Source organism: Dipodomys merriami, unplaced genomic scaffold (assembly GCF_024711535.1).
Source record: "Dipodomys merriami isolate MVZ:Mamm:240054 unplaced genomic scaffold, mDipMer1.0.p SCAF_6, whole genome shotgun sequence".
Taxonomy (NCBI): domain Eukaryota; kingdom Metazoa; phylum Chordata; class Mammalia; order Rodentia; family Heteromyidae; genus Dipodomys; species Dipodomys merriami.
Genome location: NW_027206179.1, coordinates 2351349 through 2373690, shown reverse-complemented (window position 1 = coordinate 2373690; position 22342 = coordinate 2351349). Strand labels below are relative to the sequence as shown.

General features: G+C 42.3%; 2 protein-coding genes across 2 annotated transcripts in view; both read left to right on the top strand.

Annotated features, from left to right (window-relative positions):
- Positions 1-2294: 2294 nt before the first annotated feature.
- Positions 2295-15906, top strand: LOC138813620 (vomeronasal type-2 receptor 116-like). Its single transcript, XM_070002020.1, has 7 exons — positions 2295-2368; positions 3702-3950; positions 9362-9650; positions 10017-10826; positions 12230-12457; positions 13486-13609; positions 14990-15906. Exons 1-7 carry the CDS (start codon positions 2295-2297, stop codon positions 15904-15906), a joined length of 2691 nt encoding a protein of 896 aa, XP_069858121.1.
- Positions 15907-16917: 1011 nt separating this feature from the next.
- LOC138813619 (vomeronasal type-2 receptor 116-like) overlaps positions 16918-22342 on the top strand; it is a 48683-nt gene continuing 43258 nt past the window's right edge. The window contains 2 exon segments of the mRNA XM_070002018.1: positions 16918-16983; positions 21208-21263. Coding sequence (XP_069858119.1) covers positions 16918-16983; positions 21208-21263 — 122 coding nt within the window.

The following is a 22342-nucleotide window of genomic DNA, read 5'->3' as shown; positions in this document are numbered from 1 at the left end:
GGGCCATCAATTTTGTTTATTTTTTCAAAGAACCAGCTTTTTGTTTGGTTTATTTTGGTTATGGTTTTCTGATTTTCTAATTGGTTAATCTCTGCTTTTAATTTGGTTATCTGGCTTCTTCTAGTAGCTTTAGGTCCCATTTTTTCCTGTTTTTCTAGCTGTTTTAATTGCAACATGAGATTATTTACTTGGTCTGTCTCCATTCTCTTGATGTGGGCACTGAGGGCAATAAATTTGCCCCTCAGGACTGCTTTTGCTGTGTCCCACAAGTTTCTTTGTGAGGTGTTTTCATTTTCATTGAGTTGTAGGAAATGCTTTATTTCTTCTCTGATCTCTTCTGTTATCCAGGCATTGTTAAGGAGTGTGCTGTTCAATTTCCATGTATTGGAGAAATTTCTGCGGTATGCTTTGTTATTGAGAGCTAGCTTGATTCCACTGTGGTCAGATAGGATACAGGGGATTATGTCGATCCCTTTGTATTTGCTTAAGTTCCTTGCATGAACTATGATATGGTCAGATATTCTATTTTCTTATAAATATGGTTCATATCGATAATGTGCAATTTATGTTACATACATATATTTCCCATTGTGGTTTCCTTTAAGGCACAAAGAAAAAAATAGCACCTACATTTAAATTTTCTGGCTTTGATTAGATATTTACTTCAATGTAAAACCTAATTTATATTACTCAATTCTTTTTTTTGTCAGTCACAATGCTTGAAATCTGAGTCTAGGCTATGTCCCCCTGTTCTTCAGCTCAAGGCAAGCACTCTACCACTTGAGCCACAACACCACTCCCAGTTTTCTGAGTGGTTTATTGGAGATAAGAGTCTCATGGAGTTTTTTTGCCCTAGCTGTCTTGGAATCGTGATCCTCAAATCTCAGCCTCCTGTGTAGCTAGGGTTATGGGTGAGAGCCACCCGCTCCCAGCTAATGCTCAGTAAGGAATCCAGGTGCCAGTGATTCACACCTGTAATCCTAGCTACTCAGAAGGCTGAGATCTGAGGATCAGGGTTCAAAGCCAGCCCAGGCAGGAAATTCCATAGGACTCTTACCTCCAATTAACCACCAGAAAACCGAAAGTGGCACTGTGACTCAAGTAGTAGAGCACTCTCTTTGAGCTGAAGACTGAGGGACAGCACCCAGGCCCAGAGTTCAAGTCCCATGACCGAGGGAAGTTAGTAAATGAAAGCATTGAGAAAGAGAATTGATGAAACAAATTGGTTTCATTTGGATAAAACATTATTTAAGAAGCAGAAATTGTCTTCAATTTTTATACCCACAAAATGTTCAACTAAGTGGCAGATAGTATGAGTACATCTTGAGTTTCATAAACTGGAGCTAATTATAACATAATTGGCAATAAGTAAGTTGATTAATTATCAAGAAAATCAATAATAACAGACGCTAGTGGGGATGTGGCCAAAAGGAATGTTAGAACATCATTGGTCACATAATATGACAAAAGATATAATATTACATGCACATTACACACACACTAGCATTGGTGCTTGTTATGTCTATTTTACATATGATGAGCGTGTATCATGACACTATATGAAGCTGAGTTGCAGAACCAGGCTCCGTTCCAATCAACACATGAATAGAAAAAGTATTGGAGTTTTTTTATTGTGAAAATACTGTACAGAGGGGTCACAATTACATGGGCAAGGTAATGAGTACATTTCTTATCAAGCATTGTTGTGCAATTATATGTTTGAGTCAGGAATATGGGAAGAAGTGGAGATCATCGTATTCAGTAAATCTCCCTGACAAAAGAAGCAGTGGTAGATACTGGACACCATGTGAAAAATGAAGCATACAACCTATGGGTGGGGAAGAGAAGGGAAAACTGTAGAAACAGAAATGTACTCATTACCTGACTTACATAATGAAAACTCCTCTGTACAACACATTTACAATACACACAGACAGACAGACAGAAGGACAGACAAATAGAGAGATGCATTAACACCCAACACAGATCCCCAAGTTTTCTCTCATATTTGAAATGTAGGGAGAAGAAGGCTTAGAGTACCACAGTAGATATCAATGACAATGAAGTAGAAAATGTTAGTTTCGTCAGCAAGAAAACATGACACATGGTTCAGGCAGAAAAGGCAAACTGCCTGCCCACAGTAGATGGAAGCGCTTGGAGAGAACAGAGGAAAAGAAAAAGAGGAAAAGAGAAAGAGAGAGAAGGGGACTTGAGCTGAGCCAGGACCACAGCGGATGTGGAAGTGACTTCAGAGTCTGGGGAACTTCTCACTGTCCTAGGGAGGTGTGACCAGGATGGTCCAGGAAGTGACCTCCGTGGATGAGGAAGTGACCTCAGAGTGTGGGGCCCTTTACTCAATCACAGTCAGGTGATTGACAGGTGACTACTTGTTCAGGCTGGTGAAGAGGAAGTGGGGAGGGCCTGTTCACTTGGGCAGACATAACAGAAATAGAGTAATAGATGAGGAGAATGGGATAAAAGTTTGTCCTCTGAGCCAGCCACAGGTGACTCATACCTGTAATCCTGGGTATAGAAGCAACAAAGATTTTTACCTCAGAACCCAAGTCAGGCTAGGCCCCAGCACTGATGCTCTTGCAAGGTCTTGCTGGCTACCATCACCAAATAGCATTTGCATCCTTACTTTTCCAACTTACATTTGCCAAGCCCTTCCTCATAAATATATGCAGCCAGTTCACAGAACCAGCCACCATGGTGAACTCTGTGCAGAGCAGGACCCTATGCTGTGACCTTGGTTTCACTTCTAGTATGAGGAACTAATAGAGAAGACAGGTAGGGAGACATGGACAGAGCTGGCACCACCCGGCTGTCCAAGTGAGAAAAGAATTCCCGGAGCCCTCAGGACATGATGGGGACACAGCAGAGCAAGAACCATCCATACACCCACAGCAACCAGGATCCTCAGTGTGCAGGCCTGCTATGTTCCCAGAAAGTCACAGATCATAGAACATCTCTGTCTAACAGTGGACCACCACAATATATTGATAGGTGCATTCTGCTGGTCAATGACATGCAAGCACGAAGAAGTTCAAGGTTCAGAGTGCAAATATCCAATTGCATATGTGCATTGACCTTAAAGTATTCATCTTTAATGGTTGAATTCAGGGAGACTGTTGGTAAGACCTGGAGCACTAAATGAATGCATTGACCACTTCTGGATACTTATGCATGTGCAGTTGGTATGGAAACCTGCTGTGGTTCCCTTGGCCCTGGGTTGTGAGTCTGCCCATCTTTATCTTTGACTGTGCTCCAATAACTCTCATTGGGCCATTTCTGGCCATGGCACTCTATGGTCATTTGACCTTCACATGGCATCCTCTGGTGTCATCCATTCCCATCATCCCTAGTGACCCTTGATTGTGTGTACTTGTTTTCTTTTCAACTTTTTGCTTTCACACAAGTTTGTGAACAACTCAACAAGAAAGGAATCCATCCCTGGAGTTTCATTATCTACAGTCTTGGATGAAATCATGGTCCTGAGGGTGTGGAGGAAGATAGTACACATGTTTTCTAAGTTGTGTTTTCACCTTGAAGCTGGACCCCAGATGCAGAGCCGGAGGGAAGAATGGCCTTGTTTTCCTGTAGGAGAGTGTAGGAGGCTGGTGGTACATCCCAATGGCCATCTAGGAAACAAAAAGCCACAGAAACTGAAGATCCATTTAGACACCCACCTGACACTGCAGGCTCAGTGGACAGCTGGAATTGCAGCGCCAGGCCAAAGGAGCAGCAATGTTCCTTGTGGCTCTGACACTGCTTCTCCTCCAGCATCCACACCTGGTCAGCTCCTCTGAAGATGGCAGACGCATTTGCACGGAGAAATCTGTTGCCCACAGCAGGGGAGATGTGGTCATTGCTGGATTTTACCCCCTCTATTCCTGGGAATTCTTCGTTCAAAACATGAATAACCCTACCCTGCAGCAACAGAACATTCAGTAAGTGATTTCTTGGGTTTCCTTAAATTGTGAATTTTTTTCTTTGTGTTACAGTCAGATGTGGGGGAAGTTTGGACACAATCACTGATGTGCTCTGCATCTTCTACACTGCCCTCACTACAACAGCTCTACTTCATTTCAGGTTTTCCTGATGAATATTTTTTCTTTCTTCCAAGGGTACAGAGTTTTCTGTCTGTCTTCCATTCCACTCCCCTTTCCAGAGATATCCGACCACCCCACCATCACTGTGACTCCTCCATTCATCAGGGTCACTGGGGTGACTAAGAGTCCATACAAAGACACTAAAGAGCAATGGCCCCATCCATAGGGCAAAGGCCAGGGAATCTTCAATCCATTCTGTTCTTTATACTTTTCAAAACAGGACCAATGTTTGCACCTCCTTCAGGGCAATGTATCTTAGGATAGACATGCAGTGTCTGCTTCTGGGGTTATTTCATGTCAGCAAAGCTCTGGGAATGGGGAGCTGCTGGACAGATCAGTAATAAGAGATCCATGACTAGTTTGATTTTTTCCATGTCTTGGCCTGTCTCCTATGTCATTCCCAGAAACTCTGTTTCCAATCCTTGTTCTCCAACATCTTTCCAAACTTCTTTATTTTTCCCTGCTCATCCTAAACTAGATTTGAATGATTTTTTTCATATATATTGTCAGTAATGGGGCTTGAACTCTGGGCTTGGATGCTGCCCCTGTGCTCTTCAGCTTAAGACAAGCGCTCCACAGTGCCACTTCCAATTTTCTAGTGGCTTATTGGAGATAAGAATCTCATGGACTCTTCTGCCATAACTGGCTTTGAACCATGATCATCAGATCTCAGGCTCCTGAGTAGCTAGCATGACAGGCATGAGCGAAGGTACCTGGCTTTTTCATATGTTTTATACATACTTTGATTCATTCATTTGACCCAGCTGAGCTCACTACTTTCAGATCTACAGAATTCTCTATAAACTAGGGAAGTCACGGATGAATCTTCTCAGACAAGTTGTGTGGAAACACCCTGGATGGGCTTTGTTCAGAAGAGGAATACTAAATTCCATGAGAGGTATGTGAAGGATATTGAAGCCAGCTGAACATGGTGAGGAAGTGAGTGAGAAAGATGGGGCTCATGTGTAAACTCAGCCTTAGAAACGTACCCCCATAGAAGGTGAGAGATGTCAGAGCTATCTTCTTCTCTGTCCATTCTCTAATTGAGCTCTGTGTGTGTGTGTGTGTGTGTGTGTGTGTGTGTGTGTGTGTGTGTGTGTGTGTGCATGTTCACATACACTCTGGTACTCAGGCATCATCTCAAGTCCGGATGGCTGTCCCTTATCATTTTCCCTTATGGCTGGCACTCTACCACTTGACCCACAGCTCTGCTACCAGTTTATGTGGGGTTTCTTGCACATAAAGAGTGTCACAGCATTCCTGCCCAAAGTGACTACAAAACATAATTCCCGATCTCAGCTTCCTCAGTAGTTATAATTACAGGCCTGAGCCACCAGTTCATAATTCTTATTTAGTATTACTGACATTCTAGCTGTCAAGCATCAGAGTTATATTGTATACAAGGACATCAGCAAATAACCAGGAAAACTGAGATTCTCTTTATGAGAAATTCCCAAAGATGATTATATGGAATGCTAGGAGAACTCACAGTTCTGGAACAATCTTGATTCATATTGGCATGTGATACCATCAGGCCTTTGAAATATCTCCAAATTACACCAGTGGACCTGGTCTGGCTTTGTGCCTGTCTTTCCAGAAAATCCAGGCAGGCTTCAATGTCACTGAGTCTGTGGTGACTTCCACAATGGCACCACTAGAGGGAGGCCAGGCATTGTGAGAAGTCAGCTGTGAGGTGATAAACCACTTCAGTACCAGAGAAAACCAAAGGCAATTTCGGTGACAAATACTCTGTGATTCTAAAAACTGCACGAGAACTTTAATGAATCATGGGTCCAAATATGCCTCCTCCTGGGTGCACAGGGGGAACATATGCCTCGTCCACAGGGAATGGCCTTGTGAGTGGATTCTGCCTAGCAGTGGCAAGATCTGTGTGCTAGACCAGGCCTTAGTGACAGCTGTGGACACCAGAACTCTATTACACCTGGAAAACCAAAGAGCAGGTTCACCAAATCAGATGAAGGTTAATGAAGTTTCCCTCTAAAAGTAGGGACTTGGGATCCTGGACTTTGATCACAGAAGAAGAAATTCTAGACAAGTCACAACAGTAAGAAAATGTGGCAGAGCTTTCCTGAGTAAGGAAGCAAACAAACAAGCAGGCAGACAAACAGGAAACAGAAAGGCAAAGACACACTCTAACTGAGGAGAGACACACAGCTCTTGGGCTGCCAGGGGTATTCAGATGGTAAAGGCAGAAGGTCTGACTTCAAAGTTACACAAACATAGGTTTGTCATCCTTTGCTCTAATCACTCCTGGTGTTACATTTTCTGATTTTCTATATATTTTGACCATTCTTTCCAGATGATTATCCTTGAGGGAAAAAAGGTGTGCTGTTGTCTATGTTTGGGGTAGGACGTTGCTTAAGTTTGGACAAAGCATTTTGGGGGGAACGCATACACAGTACAAGAAAATTGTAAATTCATATGATGAGAAATGCATCTTTCAGGAAGCAATGCAACCTGTCATCTCTCTTTGAAGTAAAGATAGTAGCCCTGTGTTTCAAAATAACATGTTTCTGAGTTGCCTCCTCTAGGACTCTTTTTTTTTTTCAATTTATCCAGCTTCTCTTTGTGCTCAATGACTTTTTTCCCTTAATCTTAAGATATGTAGATGGATGAATAGCTCTCTATTTGCTGTGAGCCTCCAAAACCTCATTTTTTACTAATCTATTCTACTCCACTTTCCCTTACATGACTTCATTCCCTTAACATTAAGGGAAGTAGATGGACAAGCTTTAAGCTTGAGTTTTTTTAGTTCCTGGCATGCATTATTAATCATTTTCCTTAGTCTATCCTGCCTGAGAACAGCATCCTCGGTCCACTGCAATCAAGACCAATACAGTGCTGGATGAGCACTAAGATCGACTCAGGCTGAAGGTGGTAGAGGTGCTTTCATGCGCCAAGATGCCCACAACCATACACAATTAGTGATAGCTAGATTAGAATTCAGACTATCTGGTGGTAGATGACTTTCCCAGGTACTGAGGTGATTACAGATTCTGCCAGAGGCTGCCCTGGCTAGGAAGTCATGGCACAGTTCTAGTGCTATCACTTGACCCACACTAAGCTATGGGACAATATCACCATCTTACTTCCCTGTCTTATCCATGCCAAGTAGGATGGAGATCTATGCTGTGTCACAGCAGCTTGGTAAGGTTTGTAAAGAAAGTCACAAGCCGGGCATGGGTGGCTGACGCCTATAATCCTAGCTACTTAGGAGGTTGAGATCTGAGGACCAGTGTTCAAAGCCAACCCAGGCAGAAAAGTCTGTGAGACTTTTATCTCCAATAAAACATCAAAAAGCCAGAAGTGGCGCTCTGCCGCAAGTGCTAGAGAGCTAATCTTGAGCTGAAGACTTTAGGGTCAGATCCAAGACCTAGAGTTCAAGCCCCACAACTGGCAAAAGAAAAAAGGAAGCCACAGGGACATCTTGGTGAACACCACCATGCACTCAGGCTATGGAGCATCCAGAAAGCCCAAACTGACATGTGGATACACTTAAGCCACACTCTAGCTTATGCTGCTGTACACCAATGCACACTGGATTCCTATAGCGACATCAGTTTCTGCCTGGTGCCATCTTGAGCACTGTCCTTCTAGGGCAGTGGTCCCTGAGATGATTCACTGAGCAACAAGACTGGGACTGACCAGATGACAACAGAGTCACATAGCCACAGTGCCTTCACCAGGTTAAGTAGGAAGACAGGTGTCATCCTACTGTACCCATGGTGGAAACTGATGGAAATGGCATTTGGTTGTGTCTCAGGGACCTTCCAACACCTCCTGAAAGAATCTAATGGAAGCTGAGATGCCAGCACCAAACAGTGCCTCTAGTTTATGCTGGATTATTGGTCCAACCATGACATGCCTGACAAAGGGTTCTAAGAAAAACCCTGACCCACTCTTATGCCCTGCTCACGAGGAGGTTGTATCTCATACCTGCTCTCGTTCACAAGATTGGAGGAGGGAGGTTGTGGCAGTGTCTTCCTTCTCTGTTCTAAAACAGTTCTAGAGGCACAATCTAAAGGTCTTGACCCAAAGGTAGAGACTATAAGCAGTTCACCAGCACTGGTCTCAGTGTATGTGAATGGTGCTGAGATTTAACTTTAATTCTCTCCCTCCCTGCAATGTCAGAGGGTTTCTGCCCACACTGAGCTACTAATGCTGGTAATGGGGAGGAACATGGAGATGGCTTCTTCCCCCTTTTCTCACACATCCTTTTCTGTTGTTTGTTCTACTAGAGAAGTACCCTCCAGCCCACACCCCCTGACTCTCGTCTGTTCTTTGTTGGGTGAGGTAATCTTCATGTTCAAGCTTCCTGGCCTACCATCTTGCTCTGCTTCTAGGGAATCCCCTTGAATGATGACATACTCTGAGTCACCTTAGTGTTCCTCTACCACATCAAATGAATTGTATTTCTCTGTTTTTCTTTTTTTTTTCGTTCTTTTTTTTGGCCGGTCATGGAGGCAGAACTCTGGGTCTGGGCGCTGTCCCTCACTTCTTCAGCTCAAGGCTTGTGCTCTACCACTTGAGCGACAGCACCACTTCTGGCCTTTTCTGCTTAGATGGTGCGGGGGAATATAACCCAGAGCCTTATACATACAAGGCAAGCACTCTACCACTGAGCCACTTTCCCAGCCCTTCTTTGTTTTCTTTACTTTCCTCACAAGGCAAGATTCACTTCTTTGCAGAAGGATGCCTCATTGGCAAAAGTGTGGCAAGCAAGTACAGAGACAAGGCAGCCTGTTTTCCTATTTATTCCTAACACTGCAGGCCCTGCCTCTCTGCTGATATTGGTTGAACTCAGGTGGACAATCTGCTCCCAATTTGAGTTGTATTTCTTAGGAATTTCTTCATATGCACAGCTAATTCAAGGTACTCAATGGCTTAGTATGTGAGCTGGGCATGCACCTATGTCCCAACAGGCAGCAGCGTTTTCACATATCTACAGGTGACAGAGAGGAAAAGCCACCTTGCTCATCCCTCCTCCTCTCTCTGCAATCTCAGAAGAATAGTCATCTCATACATGCTAATCAAGGTCTGTTCAGGAGCACTCCCAATTCCAAAAACTTGTCCAACACTCCAAATTATAATGCCCTCCTATTAGAAGACAGGATCTACACCTATTAGTGTGTGTAGAGTTAAGCATTTGATTAAACAAAGTCAAGAGATTTGCAGTTAATCATTTGTAATACTCCTATACCTACCCAAATGTTGTGTTCTCTGTGCAGGATCATTTTAAAGAAATACCAATTGCTTCTCACCCTGCTGCTGGCTGTGGAGGAGATCAACAAGAATTCCCATCTACTACCCAACATGACTCTGGGATTTGAGATCTATAGTGCACACTACTCAGGTACTGATCTGTTAGAGGATCCACTCACCTGGCTATCTGGGAAGAATACAAACAACCCTAATTACACCTGCAGAAGAGACAGCAAGGCTATAGCGGCACTCACAGGAACCTCAAGCACATCTGTCCCAATCGGGACTCTGCTGGACCTCTACAAACTTCCACAGGTGAGACTATAAGGGGTGGGCAGATGTGAAGCCATGTCCACATGGCCTCTGTTCTCGACAGGCTGAAGAAGAGGTGTTAGCACAAGCACTTCGAAATGCATGATCTCACAGGGAAATGACTCCAAAAGTGGGTGGGACATACACATATTCATTGCTGCAAATAAAAGGAGGCGTGTAATGAGAGGAAAGGATGACCCAAAGCTCTGAGCCTTATCCTACAAAGTGCTTGAAACATGGGAGATGATTTGCAAGTGGGATAAGCGAACTTTGCTTCCACCTCTGCCAGTTGTTGTGTAGTTCACATCAAGACTGTGTCTTGCCTATGATGATCCTCTTCCTGGTGTTGTGTTCATTGTTTCCCTGTAGTTCATCTTTGGGACTTTTGATCCTCTCCTGAGTGACCATGAAAAGTTCAGTACTGTCTATCAGATGGCTGCCAAGGACACGGGCCTAGCCCTGGCCATGGTCTCCTTGATGCTTCATTTTAGCTGGACCTGGGTGGGACTGTTCATCAGTGAAGACAACTATGGGGTGTGGTTCCTCTCAGATTTGAGAGAAGAGATGGGCAAGAATGGAGTCTGTTTTGCCTTTGAGAACATGATCACTTACAATACCTTCACAGATTACTCAGATGATCTTTCCATGTATCGCCAGATAATGGACTTATCAACCAATGTGATTATCATTTATGGGGACAGTAAATTTCTTCTAAGCTTTATTGTTAAATTTGGGCATATTTTAATTACAGGGAAAGTCTGGATCATGAACTCACCCTATGATGATGTCACCATTGGTAAAAGATATTTTCTGATCCACTCCTTCCACGCATCTCTCAACTTCTATCATCATCATAGAAACACTGCTGGGTTCACCAATTTTATTCTGACAGATACCTTGTCCAAGAACTCAGGAGATAATTCCCTTCCTAGGTCATGGATTCAGTCTGTTTATTGCATTCTGATTAAGTCTGACTGCAGAGACTTGGGGCACTGTTCATACAATGCCACACTGCATTGGTTGCTGAGGCATATTTTTGACATGACCATGTCAGACGAGAGTTACAACATCTACAATGCTGTGTATGCTGTGGCCTATGCCCTCCACCAGATGCTCCTTTATCACATGGAAGAGCTACAAGTACACAATGGGCAACCAAGAGCATTTCTCTCTTTACAGGTAATGGCTTTGCTTTTGGGTGACCTACCCTAGACATACAGACTTTCATAGAAGCTTTCATAGCAAATGGAACCATCTGGCTCCATTTTGGAAAATACAAGAAACAAGGGCTGAGAAGGTGGCTCAGAGATAGAGTTCTTGCCTTCATGCATGAGGCCTTGGTATTGGTTCCTCAGTACCACCTAAGCAGAAAAAGTCAGAAGTGGCACTGTGGCTCAGGTGGTAGAGAGCTAGCCTTGAGCTGAAGAGCTGAGGAACAGCACCAGTTCAGGGCCCACACATGACAAAAAAAAAAGTCTTTTCATAATCCTGGTGCTGGTGGCTCATGCCTGTAATCCTAACTATTGAGGATGGTGAGATCTGAGGATCACAGTTCAAAGCCAGCCCAGGCAGAAAAGTCCATGAGACTCTTACCTCCAATTAACCACTAGAAAATTGGAAGTGGCACTGTGGCTCAAGTGGTAGAGCGCTGGCCTTGAGCTGAAGAGCACAGGGACAGAGCCAGACCCAGAGTTCAAGCCCCACAACCAACAAACAAGAAGAAAAGAAAATACAAGAGCCAGTGGGCCTGTTGTGCTCTCCATGAAATGACTGTAGAGCTATGAAGACAAGCTCTTGAAGAACGCTGCATCCATGACAAGGAAGTGCTGTGTCTTCTGTCCCCATCCTCATTCTGTGGGGAAAAACCATCCCCATTTCAATAGCATATAGCCACATTGTCCTTGGACCTTTTTAAAATAACAGATCAAGGGTGACTAGTTCTTGAAAACCTAATATTGTCTGGACACAAGTGGTTCACACCTGTGGCTCTCTCCTGACTACAATTAACCACCAAAGAGCCACAGGTGGAGCTGTAGTTCAATTGATCGAATGCTTATTATGAAAAGGAAAAAGAATCAAGTTGAGTGTCTAGGCCCTGAGGTGGAGCCACACGACAGGATACACACACACACACACACACACACACACACACACACACACACACACACACACACACACTGAATTAAATCTTGCTTAATGTAATCTTTCATAGCTATCATAAACCTTCTAGGATACTACTTATTTTATTATTTACCTTTATTTCAGACTGAGTATCTGATCACAATCATAAAATAATGCACTTCAGAAAGGCAGTTGAGATATGTCATATTGTAATTCATTATTTGCTTGGATGTGGCTGGAGTTTCATTCCCTTGAAATTGAGTTTCTGCATCCCATCTTGGACAACCAGGATTTAGAAACTTCTTAACATGTTAGTCTGCTGTGGGCCTGTATTTGATGCAGTTGGTTGGATTTTGGGGGGGGGTGTGAATCAGGGGATGGGAATGAAGAGTAATCCATTGTTCTGGGGTTCTGTGATAACACTGGAAGCACTTCACCATACTGAAATGTATCCCTTTTAGATGCATCCCTTTTTGAAGAAGATCCAATTTACCAATCCTGTTGGAGACCAAGTGGTTTTGAATGAGGAAAGGAAATTGGAGGCAGAGTATGACATTAAGAGCTTTTGGAATTTTCCAGAAGGTCTGGGACAAAGGGTGAAAGTTGGCGAGTTTTCTCCATTTAGGCCACATGGTCAACAACTGATTTTGTTTGAAAATCTGATAGAGTGGCCCATAGGAATTACCAAGGTGGGTCATTTCTGCTTTTTTCCCTCTCTCCTTTTTTTTAAAAAAAGTATTGTTATTAGGAAGTAGTTGTAGAAAGAGCTTACAATTCCCTAAGTGAAGTTATTAGTACAATGCTTGTAGACAATGTCACCACATCCATATTTCTCCCCAGGGTCAGTCATTTTTAACCATAATGTCATGATCTATGCATAAATATGCAATAAGCTTATCCTGTTTTTGTCTTTGACCATGTCCAATAAAAGTGAGACTCAGGCTCAGTGGTGTACATTTCACAAGTTCCTGTTTTTGGAAATTATTTACTAACATATTAATGTAAGGAATAGGAGAATATATCATTAAATATGTTGTTCTATGTTTGCATATTGAATATCATAAAAGGTGAATGACACCTGTGAATCATCATTCCAACACTGTGACCAAATATCTGAGGTAATCAAATGAGAAGGCAAAAGGGCTTGCTTTGCTTCTGCCTGGAGATTTCACACCATGGTTGGGTAGATGCTGCTTTTGAGTCTGTGTTGAGACAGGGTGTAATGAAAGGAGCATCTGCCAGTGAAGTTCACCCACCTCATGGCAGCTGGGAAGCCAAGAGAGATGTGAATCGCCCTGGGTACAGCAGCACCTCCAAAGTAATTAGCCATGCTTTAGAGTGTGGGTTTGAAGTTTCTCTGAGTGATTTTCCTCTCATGCTCTTGTTCATCTGTTCACCGATGAATAAAAGGGAAAACACATCATCACCTGAATTCAAGAATGGGATGCAGGATTTACTTTCATTTCCTATTTTCCTAGAATTAACATCCAGCTCTTAAAGGCTCCATGACTTCCCGATAGCATGAGGGGCTGGGTGTCAAGGCCCCATATGTTCTTCAGGTCATGTTAGATGAAACTCTAAGAAGGCTCAATCAATAATTGGCTCTGTGTATATAAAGATTATGTGTTTTGATGATCTTTTCCCTGAAAGCAATGGAGTGTCTAGGATCTCAGGTCAAAGGATGAAGAGTCACTAACCTTCATCTGTCTGTTCTCAGACTCCTCAGTCTGTCTGCACTGAGAGCTGTGGTCCTGGATTCAGGAAGGTCTCTCTGGAGAGAAATGCTACCTGTTGCTTTGACTGCATTCTTTGCCCAGATAATGAGATTTCTAATGCGACAGGTGAGTCTGTGACTTATAGAGAAATTTTCCATCTCCCTTCCTAACCATCAGTCAATCGAAGCCAATGGAACACACATGCACCTTCATGCAGAATTCCATGGCTACCATAAACCATACTTCTTAGAAGAAACAACCCATTGCCCCTCCATTACAAATCTGATTGTATTTTCTAATCTATTACAGGCTTCATCTTGAGAATACCTCTGTACCCCTCTCCTCGGTCACATGTTTTGTATTTAAAGAAAACAGACAAAAACAAAAGAAACAGAATATCAAGGACCAGTTGTTGCTCTTTGAAATGATGTGGAATTGTGGGTCTAACACAGCCTTTCATTACTGAGTGCCCATTGGTGCGCTTTCTAGTTAAATTTTACTTTCTATTTAGCATAACTAATAATATAAGGGGCTTTGTTATGATCACTCCATATCTGACACTAGCACTACATTGACTAGCAATTACTCAAAAGTAATTGATTCAGAAGTAGTTTACCATCTCCATTTCATTTCCCTTCTCCCTTCTCCAGCTGATCTTCCCAGACACTCTCATATCAGTGGAGGAGCATTGTTTTTGACACAGATCAAATACTCAGGAAGTTTGTGTAAGGAGTGTAAGGAGTAGGTTGAGGTTTGGATTAGACCCTCTTGTTAAATTGAAGTGGTTGGGCTGATTCTATATTTTCCATTATTTCTTGAATAAGTAGCAGAGAGCCAGAGTGGTATGACATGTCAAGAATGCAGCACATAAGGCTAGGTAATTATATATTACACCTGCAATCCAAGGTATTCAGGAAGTTGATATTTAAGGATAGAGCATCAATGCAATAATGGGCAGGAAACTCATTACAAATCTTTTCCACAATTAAGCACTCAATAAGCTGGAATTTGAGCTGTGGCTCACGTGGTAGAGTGGTAGTTTTGAGCATGAATACTCTGGAAAAATACCGAGGACCAGAGTTCCTGCACTGTAGGAAAGACAGAAATAAAGAAAGATAGAAAGACAGAAAGACAGGAAGGAGGGCAGGAAGGAAGGAAGGAAGGAAGGAAGGAAGGAAGGAAGGAAGGAAGGAAGGAAGGAAGGAAGGAAGGAAGGAAGGAAGCAAGGAAGCAAGGAAGCAAGGAAGGAAGGAAGCAAGGAAGCAAGGAAGCAAGGAAGGAAAGATATAAACAGAAAAAAGAGAAAGTGAGGAAGGAAAGAAAAAATGTGAGAGAGAAAGAGATTTCACCTGAAGGTATTTTGATATAGAGAGTTACAATACTTCATACTGAAAGCAATACAGGTCACCTGGTGAATCAGGGAAAATGAGCTGCTTGAGGGGAGGTGGATGAGAGGAAAGAGAAATTACGAATCGCAGGCTAATAGTGATTCTCACTACTCACCAGACATGGAGCAGTGTGTCAGGTGTGCAGATCACCAGTTTGCCAACTCCCAGAAAAACCACTGCCTCATGAAAGCTGAGAGTTTCCTGGCTTATGAAGATCCCTTGGGCCAGGCTCTGGTCTGCACAGCTCTCTGCTGCTCTGCACTAACAGCTGCTGTCCTTGGGGTGTTTATCAAGCACCAAGACACCCCCATTGTCAAGGCCAATAACCGGACCCTCAGCTACATCTTGCTCATCTCCCTCACCTGCTGCTTCCTCTGCTCCTTGCTCTTCATTGGCCGTCCCCACACAGCCTCCTGCATCCTCCAGCACACCACATTTGCAGTGGTCTTCACTGTGGCTGTCTCCACAGTCCTGGCCAAGACCATCACTGTGGTTCTGGCCTTCACTCTTACTGCTCCAGGGAGAAGCATGAGGCAGTTACTGGTGTCCAGGCCTCCTAACCTCATCATCCCCATCTGCACCCTCATCCAGGTGACTCTCTGTAGCCTCTGGCTGGGAATCTCTCCTCCCTTCATTGACACAGATGCACACTCTGAATATGGCCACGTCATCATCCTGTGCAACAAGGGTTCCCTCACCGCCTTCTACTGTGTCCTGGGATACCTGGGTGCCCTGGCCATGGCCAGCTTCACGGTGGCTTTTCTGGCCAGGAACCTGCCTGACACCTTCAATGAGGCCAAGTTCCTGACCTTCAGCATGCTGGTGTTCTGCAGTGTGTGGCTCACCTTCCTGCCTGTCTACCACAGTGCCAAGGGGAAGGTCATGGTGGCTGTGGAGGTCTTCTCCATCTTGGCCTCCAGTGGAGGTCTCCTGGGCTGCATCTTTGCTCCCAAGTGTTACATCATCTTGATAAGATCTGAGAGAAATTCGCTGCACAGGTTTAAGGAGCGACTACCTGGAAGAAATAAATCTTAAGAGGAACATAAATGTTGTCTAGAAGGCTTAGAGGTTCTGAGACAAATCTATACAATTTTGTCAGTCAAAATTAGTTTGACCTGAGGGATTGCTTCAACAAATAAGTTATTCGTACTCATGTTTCTGGTTATGTTAGAGTCAGCGCAAGGTTCCATTTAGACCTCCTAAATTTCCATTTCATCCTGGATATCCTTTGCTTCGCCCAAAGTAATCTGCCTTTTATGCTATCAGTCGTCCATTTGAGTACATTGTCTACTGTGATTCTTCCAATCACTATATGTAGGCTATATCACTGCTTTAATATCATTATATTGCTAAATTCACTGATATATGAACATTCATCTTGGTGAAATTTTCCATGCTTTGGTTACAATTTCTTGAGTATATTTTCTGAGATTGTTGTACATTTCTGTTCACATCTTTGCTGTTTTGCAATATTACTGAATGTGTTTTCCTAAGAAACTTCTCTCCTCTCTCTCGGTCTCTTTCCTCTCTCCCTCTCCCTCCACTTCACCTCCCCCATCTCTCTCTCTATTTCCTCTCTTACTCTCTACCTTTAGAAATTTAGATCAGGATATTAATCAGCACCAATTTCCTATGGGAATCTGTATGTGTTCTTTTTCCTGGAAAATGGGACAGGGCATCAACGTGACTTATGCAGAACCACTAGAGGAATAGTTTGATTATTGGTCCTTAGTTCTCACTGGAAGTTGAAGGTAGAGAGTGCATGACTGTCTGAGCTGAGCCTTGTCATCTTAGCCCTAAGTATCCTCAATAGTAATAGATAGAAAAAGAGCAAAGGATCCCAAAACAGGGGGAAATACCGTAGATCATGCTCAGACTCAATATCTATCAATGTTCTTTATATAGTAAGAGAGAAGGAACAATTCAACCATTCAGATGACTCCCTGAAGAAATAAGAATCTATTGCCTGTTTGTTTGGAGTGGTAATTGAGGCTTCTTGTCGTGCCATTTTTCTTGTGTTCTATGGATTCTTCTGCTCACGTGGAAATGGCAACAGAGCAGTCAATGAACAACCTAGAGACTAGTTCTCAAAATGCTCTAGAAACACTACTGGTAAGCATGCTGAATGAAAAGGGCCCCTTTGTGGTAGAGTACAAGGAAAAGGCTATAAGAGAAAAATTGGGAATCCAGATGTGAAAGAAGTTAATGAGGCCAAGAAGGGCCAGATGCTCTAAGTTGGACAGAGCTAGGGGGTAATTGAGGAGTTTCTGAAATCTGCAGGAAGGTATAGAGCATCTCTGATGAGAAAAAATAACCCCCAGGTGTGACTAACATCTGGAATAACTGGGCCTTGTCTTTCAAGGCCCTGTAGCCCCAAGAAGCAAGAGGGTTAAGAAGGAGAGTGGAGGGCTTCGAAAGTGGCTCAGTCGTAGAGCGCTTGCCTTGCATGCCTGAGGCCCTGGGTTCGATTCCTCAGTACCAAATAAGCAAAAAGAAATAAAAAAAAGAAATAGAGTGGATTGCTGGGTTAGTTTTTTCCTAAAAGATATTTATTACTTTTTGTCGACTTAAAAATGTTCATTGTGACCACAAGGGAATAAAATTAGAACTCAACACCAAAAGCCACCAAAGAAAGTCCGGTATCACATGGAGGCTAAACAACACACTGCTGAATCAAGAGTGGGTCGTGGAAGAGATTAGAAAGGAAATTCAAATGTTCATGCTATTCAACAAAAATGAACACACAAATTACCAGCTCCTCTGGGACAAAGCAAAGGCAGTACTCAGAGGCAAGTTTATAGCTCTGAGCTCCTACATCAACAAATTGGAGAGATCTGAAACTAGCAATTTAATGACACATCTAAACCTCCTTGAAAAAGAGCAGCAAGATAAACCCCAATCCAGTAGACGGAAAGAAATAATCAAAATTAAATCAGAATTAAATGAATTAGAATCCAAAAAAACTATAGAAAGAATCAACAAAACAAAGAGTTGGTTCTTCGAAAAACTTAACAAAATTGACAGACCCTTAGCAAACCTTATCAGAAAAAGGAGAGAACACACCCAAATTAATAAACTCAGAGATGAGAATGGAAACATCACTACGGAAACAACCAAGATTCAGAACATTATAAGGGAATACTTCTCAAAACTTTATGCTAATAAGTTTGAGAACTTGACAGAAATGGACCTTTTCCTAGCAAATATTGACATGCCAAAACTAAACCAAGATGAGTTAAACCAGCTTAACAGGCCCATATCAAGCTTTGAAATAGAAACAGCAATAAGAGACCTCCCAGCTAAGAAAAGTCCAGGACCAGATGGTTTTACAGCGGAATTTTACAAGGCCTTCAAAGCAGAGCTCACACCAATTCTCCTCCAACTCTTCAATGAAATTGAAAGAGAAAGCTCACTACCGAACACATTCTATGAAGCCATCATAACCCTCATCCCAAAACCAGGCAAGGACTCATCAAAGAAAGAGAACTATAGACCCATTTCTTTGATGAACATTGATGCAAAACTTCTCAACAAAATTTTGGCCAATCGACTTCAACAATTCATCCAAAAAATCATACACCATGATCAAACAGGATTCATTTCAGGGATGCAAAGCTGGTTCAATATACGCAAATCAATTAATATTATTCATCACATCAACAGGAGCAAGAACAAGAACCACATGGTTATCTCAATAGATGCAGAAAAAGCATTTGACAAGATCCAACACCCCTTTATGATGAAGGTTCTGGAAAAATTAGGAATCCATGGAACATTCCTCAATACAATAAAGGCTGTATATGACAAACCTACAGCCAGCATTATACTCAATGGTGAAAAACTAAAGCCATTTCCTCTTAACTCAGGAACAAGACAAGGATGCCCACTCTCTCCACTTCTTTTCAATCTAGTATTAGAATGCCTAGCTACAGCAATAAGACAAGATGCAGACATAAAGGGGATCCAAATAGGGAAAGAAGAAATAAAACTCTCCCTCTTTGCAGATGACATGATCTTGTATTTAAAGAATCCCATAGACTCCACTCCCAAATTACTCAAGCTGATTCAAAACTTTGGCAAAGTAGCAGGTTATAAAATTAACCCCCAAAAATCAATGGCTTTTCTATATGCCAACAATGAGAAAAGTGTGGCTGAAATTAGGAAAGCAACTCCATTTGTAATAGCCCCACAAAAAATAAAATACCTAAGAATTAACTTAACCAAAGAAGTGAAGGACCTCTATGATGAAAACTTTAAAATCTTGAAAAAGGAAATCAACACAGAACTTAAAAAATGGCAAAACCTCCCATGCTCCTGGATTGGCAAGATTAACATAGTGAAAATGGCAATACTTCCCAAGGCTATCTACAAATTCAACGCGATACCTATCAAAATTCCACCCTCATTCTTCAAGGAATTAGAAGAGGCAATCCAAAAATTCATATGGAACAATAAAAGACCCTGAATAGCAAAAACACTTCTCAACGGAAAGAACACTGCTGGAGGAATATCAATACCAAATTTCAAACTCTACTATAAAGCCATAGTAATCAAAACAGCTTGGTATTGGCATAACAGACTTCAGGACCAATGGAATAGAATTGAAAACCCAGAAATGAACCTACAGACCTATAGCCATCTAATCTTCGATAAGGAAGCTAAAACAATAATATGGAAGAAAGACAGCCTCTTCAGTAAATGGTGCTGGCATAATTGGTTAACTACATGTAGAAAACTAAAGCTAGATCCTTATATATCACCCTGCACCAGAATCAACTCCAAATGGATCAAAGACCTTGAACTCAAAGCAGACACTCTGAAAACATTGCAGGATGGAATAGGAGAAACCCTAGGTCTCCTTGGCTCAGGCCAAAATTTTCTGAATAGAGACCCGGAAACACAACAAATCAAAGAAAGGTTGGACAAATGGGATTGCATAAGGTTGCAGAGCTTCTGCAGGACAAATGACATAGCTAGCAAGATCAATAGAAAGCCCACAGATTGGGAGAAGATCTTTACTAGCCATACAACGGAAAAGGGTCTCATATCTAAAATATACTTGGAACTCAAAAAATTAAACCCCCCAACAACAAATCCTCAAAGAAACAACTGCCCAATAAATAAGTGGGCGAAAGACTTAAAGAGAAGCTTCGCTGAAGAAGAAAGAAGGATGGCCAATAGACACATGAAGAAATGTTCAACATCCCTAGCCATAAAAGAAATGCAAATCAAAACAACATTGAGATATCACCTGACTCCAGTTAGAACAGCAAAAATCAAGAACTCTAACAACAACAGATGCTGGAGGGGATGTGGACAGAAAGGACCCTTACTTCATTGTTGGTGGGAATGTAAACTTGTTCAACCACTTTGGAAAGCAGTATAGAGGTTCCTCAAAAGACTTCACATAGATCTCCCCTATGATCCAGCAATCGCACTTTTGGGCATTTACCCAAATGTATACAAACAAGACCACACTAAAGCTACCAGCACAACTATGTTTATTGCAGCATTATTTACCATAGCTAAGATATGGAACCAACCCAGAAGCCCCTCAGTAGATAAATGGATCCAGAAAATGTGGTATATATACACAATGGAATTCTATGCCTCCATCAGAAAGAATGACATTTCCCCATTTGTTAGGAAATGGAAAGGCTTGGAAAAAATTATATTAAGTGAAGTAAGCCAGGCCCAAAGAAACATAGGTCCCATGGTTTCCCTTATTTGCAATATCTAGTATAGGTATGAGTCAAGCGGAAAAGGTCAGATAATGTGATGTTAGGAAAACGAACCCTTAAATATGTATTTTAATGTTTTCGTTTCTTTCATGCATGTGTTTCTAAAGCATTTATAAGATTATTTCTTTGTTGCTTTGTATGTCCCTCCCCCACAGTGTAACCCCCGCTTTCACTTTATTTGATGTCAGTATAACATGTGGAGGAGATGGGGACAAACAAGTCGTTTAAGGATTCAGGTGGACCTGTTGCAACAAGGAGAATTACAAAATGTCATGTCAAAGCAAGCTTTACAATGTCGGTGTGGGGGGGGGGAAAGGGGTATGATTGGGTGGGACGGGAGGGAGGAGGCTGGGAAGGGAGGTGAAGGGTAAACAAAGGAGGAGGCTGCAATGCTTGGTAAGAAATGTATGCATTATCCTGCCCATGTAATTGTAGCCCCTCTGTACAGTATGTTCTCAAATAAAATAAAATAAAATTTAAAAAAATGTTCATTGTTATTATAAAGGTGATATACAGGGGGGTTACTGTTATACAAGTCAGGTAAAGAATATATTTCTCTTTGGACAATGTCTCCTCTTTCCCTGCTCTTTCCCAGTTTGTCCCTCCATTTCCACCCACAACTTGTATAGTTCCTTTGCCACATGGTGTCTAGTGAGTACAACTGCTGTATTGGTTTACTATTTGTCACTCTATTTCCGAATCAAACTGAAAAGGTCTCACGTCTTAATACTGTCATATTGGAGAAGACACAAACCACAGCAAGGACAAAGCTGAAGGAAGAGTTTAGATATGTTGTGTCTTTACATTATTTATTGCAAAGAATATGTGTTCTATATGTAACAGTGTGGCAGATTTTGCTAGATTCAGTTAAGTCTAAACTACAAACATACAAATAATTGACTAAAAATGGTACACTTAGGGGAGGATTCTGAGGATATAGATCCTTTGAACAACTAATGAGCAGGATGCTTGATATTGGCTCAGCTGAAAGGCTGAAGAAAAGGAGGTCATATTGAAGAAAAACTAGGAGATAGGTTGAGATTGGTCAAGACCTTTTGTAGGGTTTGGCCAAAATAATGGGGGTGGTCTCTAAAGCCTTGAGGCAATACTGTCTGGGTTTAGTTGCTGAGCCTGGAGAGTATCTGGTTCTTTCCTAGGTGAAGGCAAGGATGCGTCTGGAGGTGAGTTGTAAAGGGATAATAAAGAAGATGTCCTTTAAATCAAACACTGAAAAGACTGGGGAGTTAGAAATGTGGGAGAGGAAGGTTGGATAAATGGGAATAGATGAGATGACTCTCTAATTAATTTTTCAGGGTCCTGAAGCAAGCAGTAGGAGCCATTAGTGTTTTTTAATTCCTAAAATGGGAGTTTGTGGCGAGAGTGAATTGGAATCAGGAGAGAGGCAGAAAGAAGCTGAAGGATAATGGGCTTTAGCCCTCAGCGGGTAGCAGGAAACCGAATATTCATTTGGGGTTGAAAAAAAAAAAAAGGATGTGAGAGCTTTAAGAGTAATAAGAGCTGGGTCATGGTGGGAGGCAATGGCAGGAGGGGGGTGTGGTGAAGTGTCCCAAACTAAGGGGATTTACTCTTGCAAGGGGAGTTGAGGGAGCAGAAGATTAGGTTTTGGGTGGGGCTTGTTCGAGTCTGGTTGATCTGGAGGAGAAATTAGTGGTGGATTTTAAGGGTGGATATATAAGGAAATGCTTAATTTATAAAGCGGGTCTCTTCCT

Excerpts from the sequence above, each read along its gene's own strand:
- LOC138813620 (XM_070002020.1), top strand. The coding sequence starts at position 2,295 with ATGGTCCAGGAAGTGACCTCCGTGGATGAGGAAGTGACCTCAGAGTGT. Across the intron at positions 9,651-10,016 it reads ACCTCTACAAACTTCCACAG|TTCATCTTTGGGACTTTTGA; the intron begins GTGAGACTATAA and ends GTTTCCCTGTAG. Across the intron at positions 10,827-12,229 it reads GAGCATTTCTCTCTTTACAG|ATGCATCCCTTTTTGAAGAA; the intron begins GTAATGGCTTTG and ends TATCCCTTTTAG.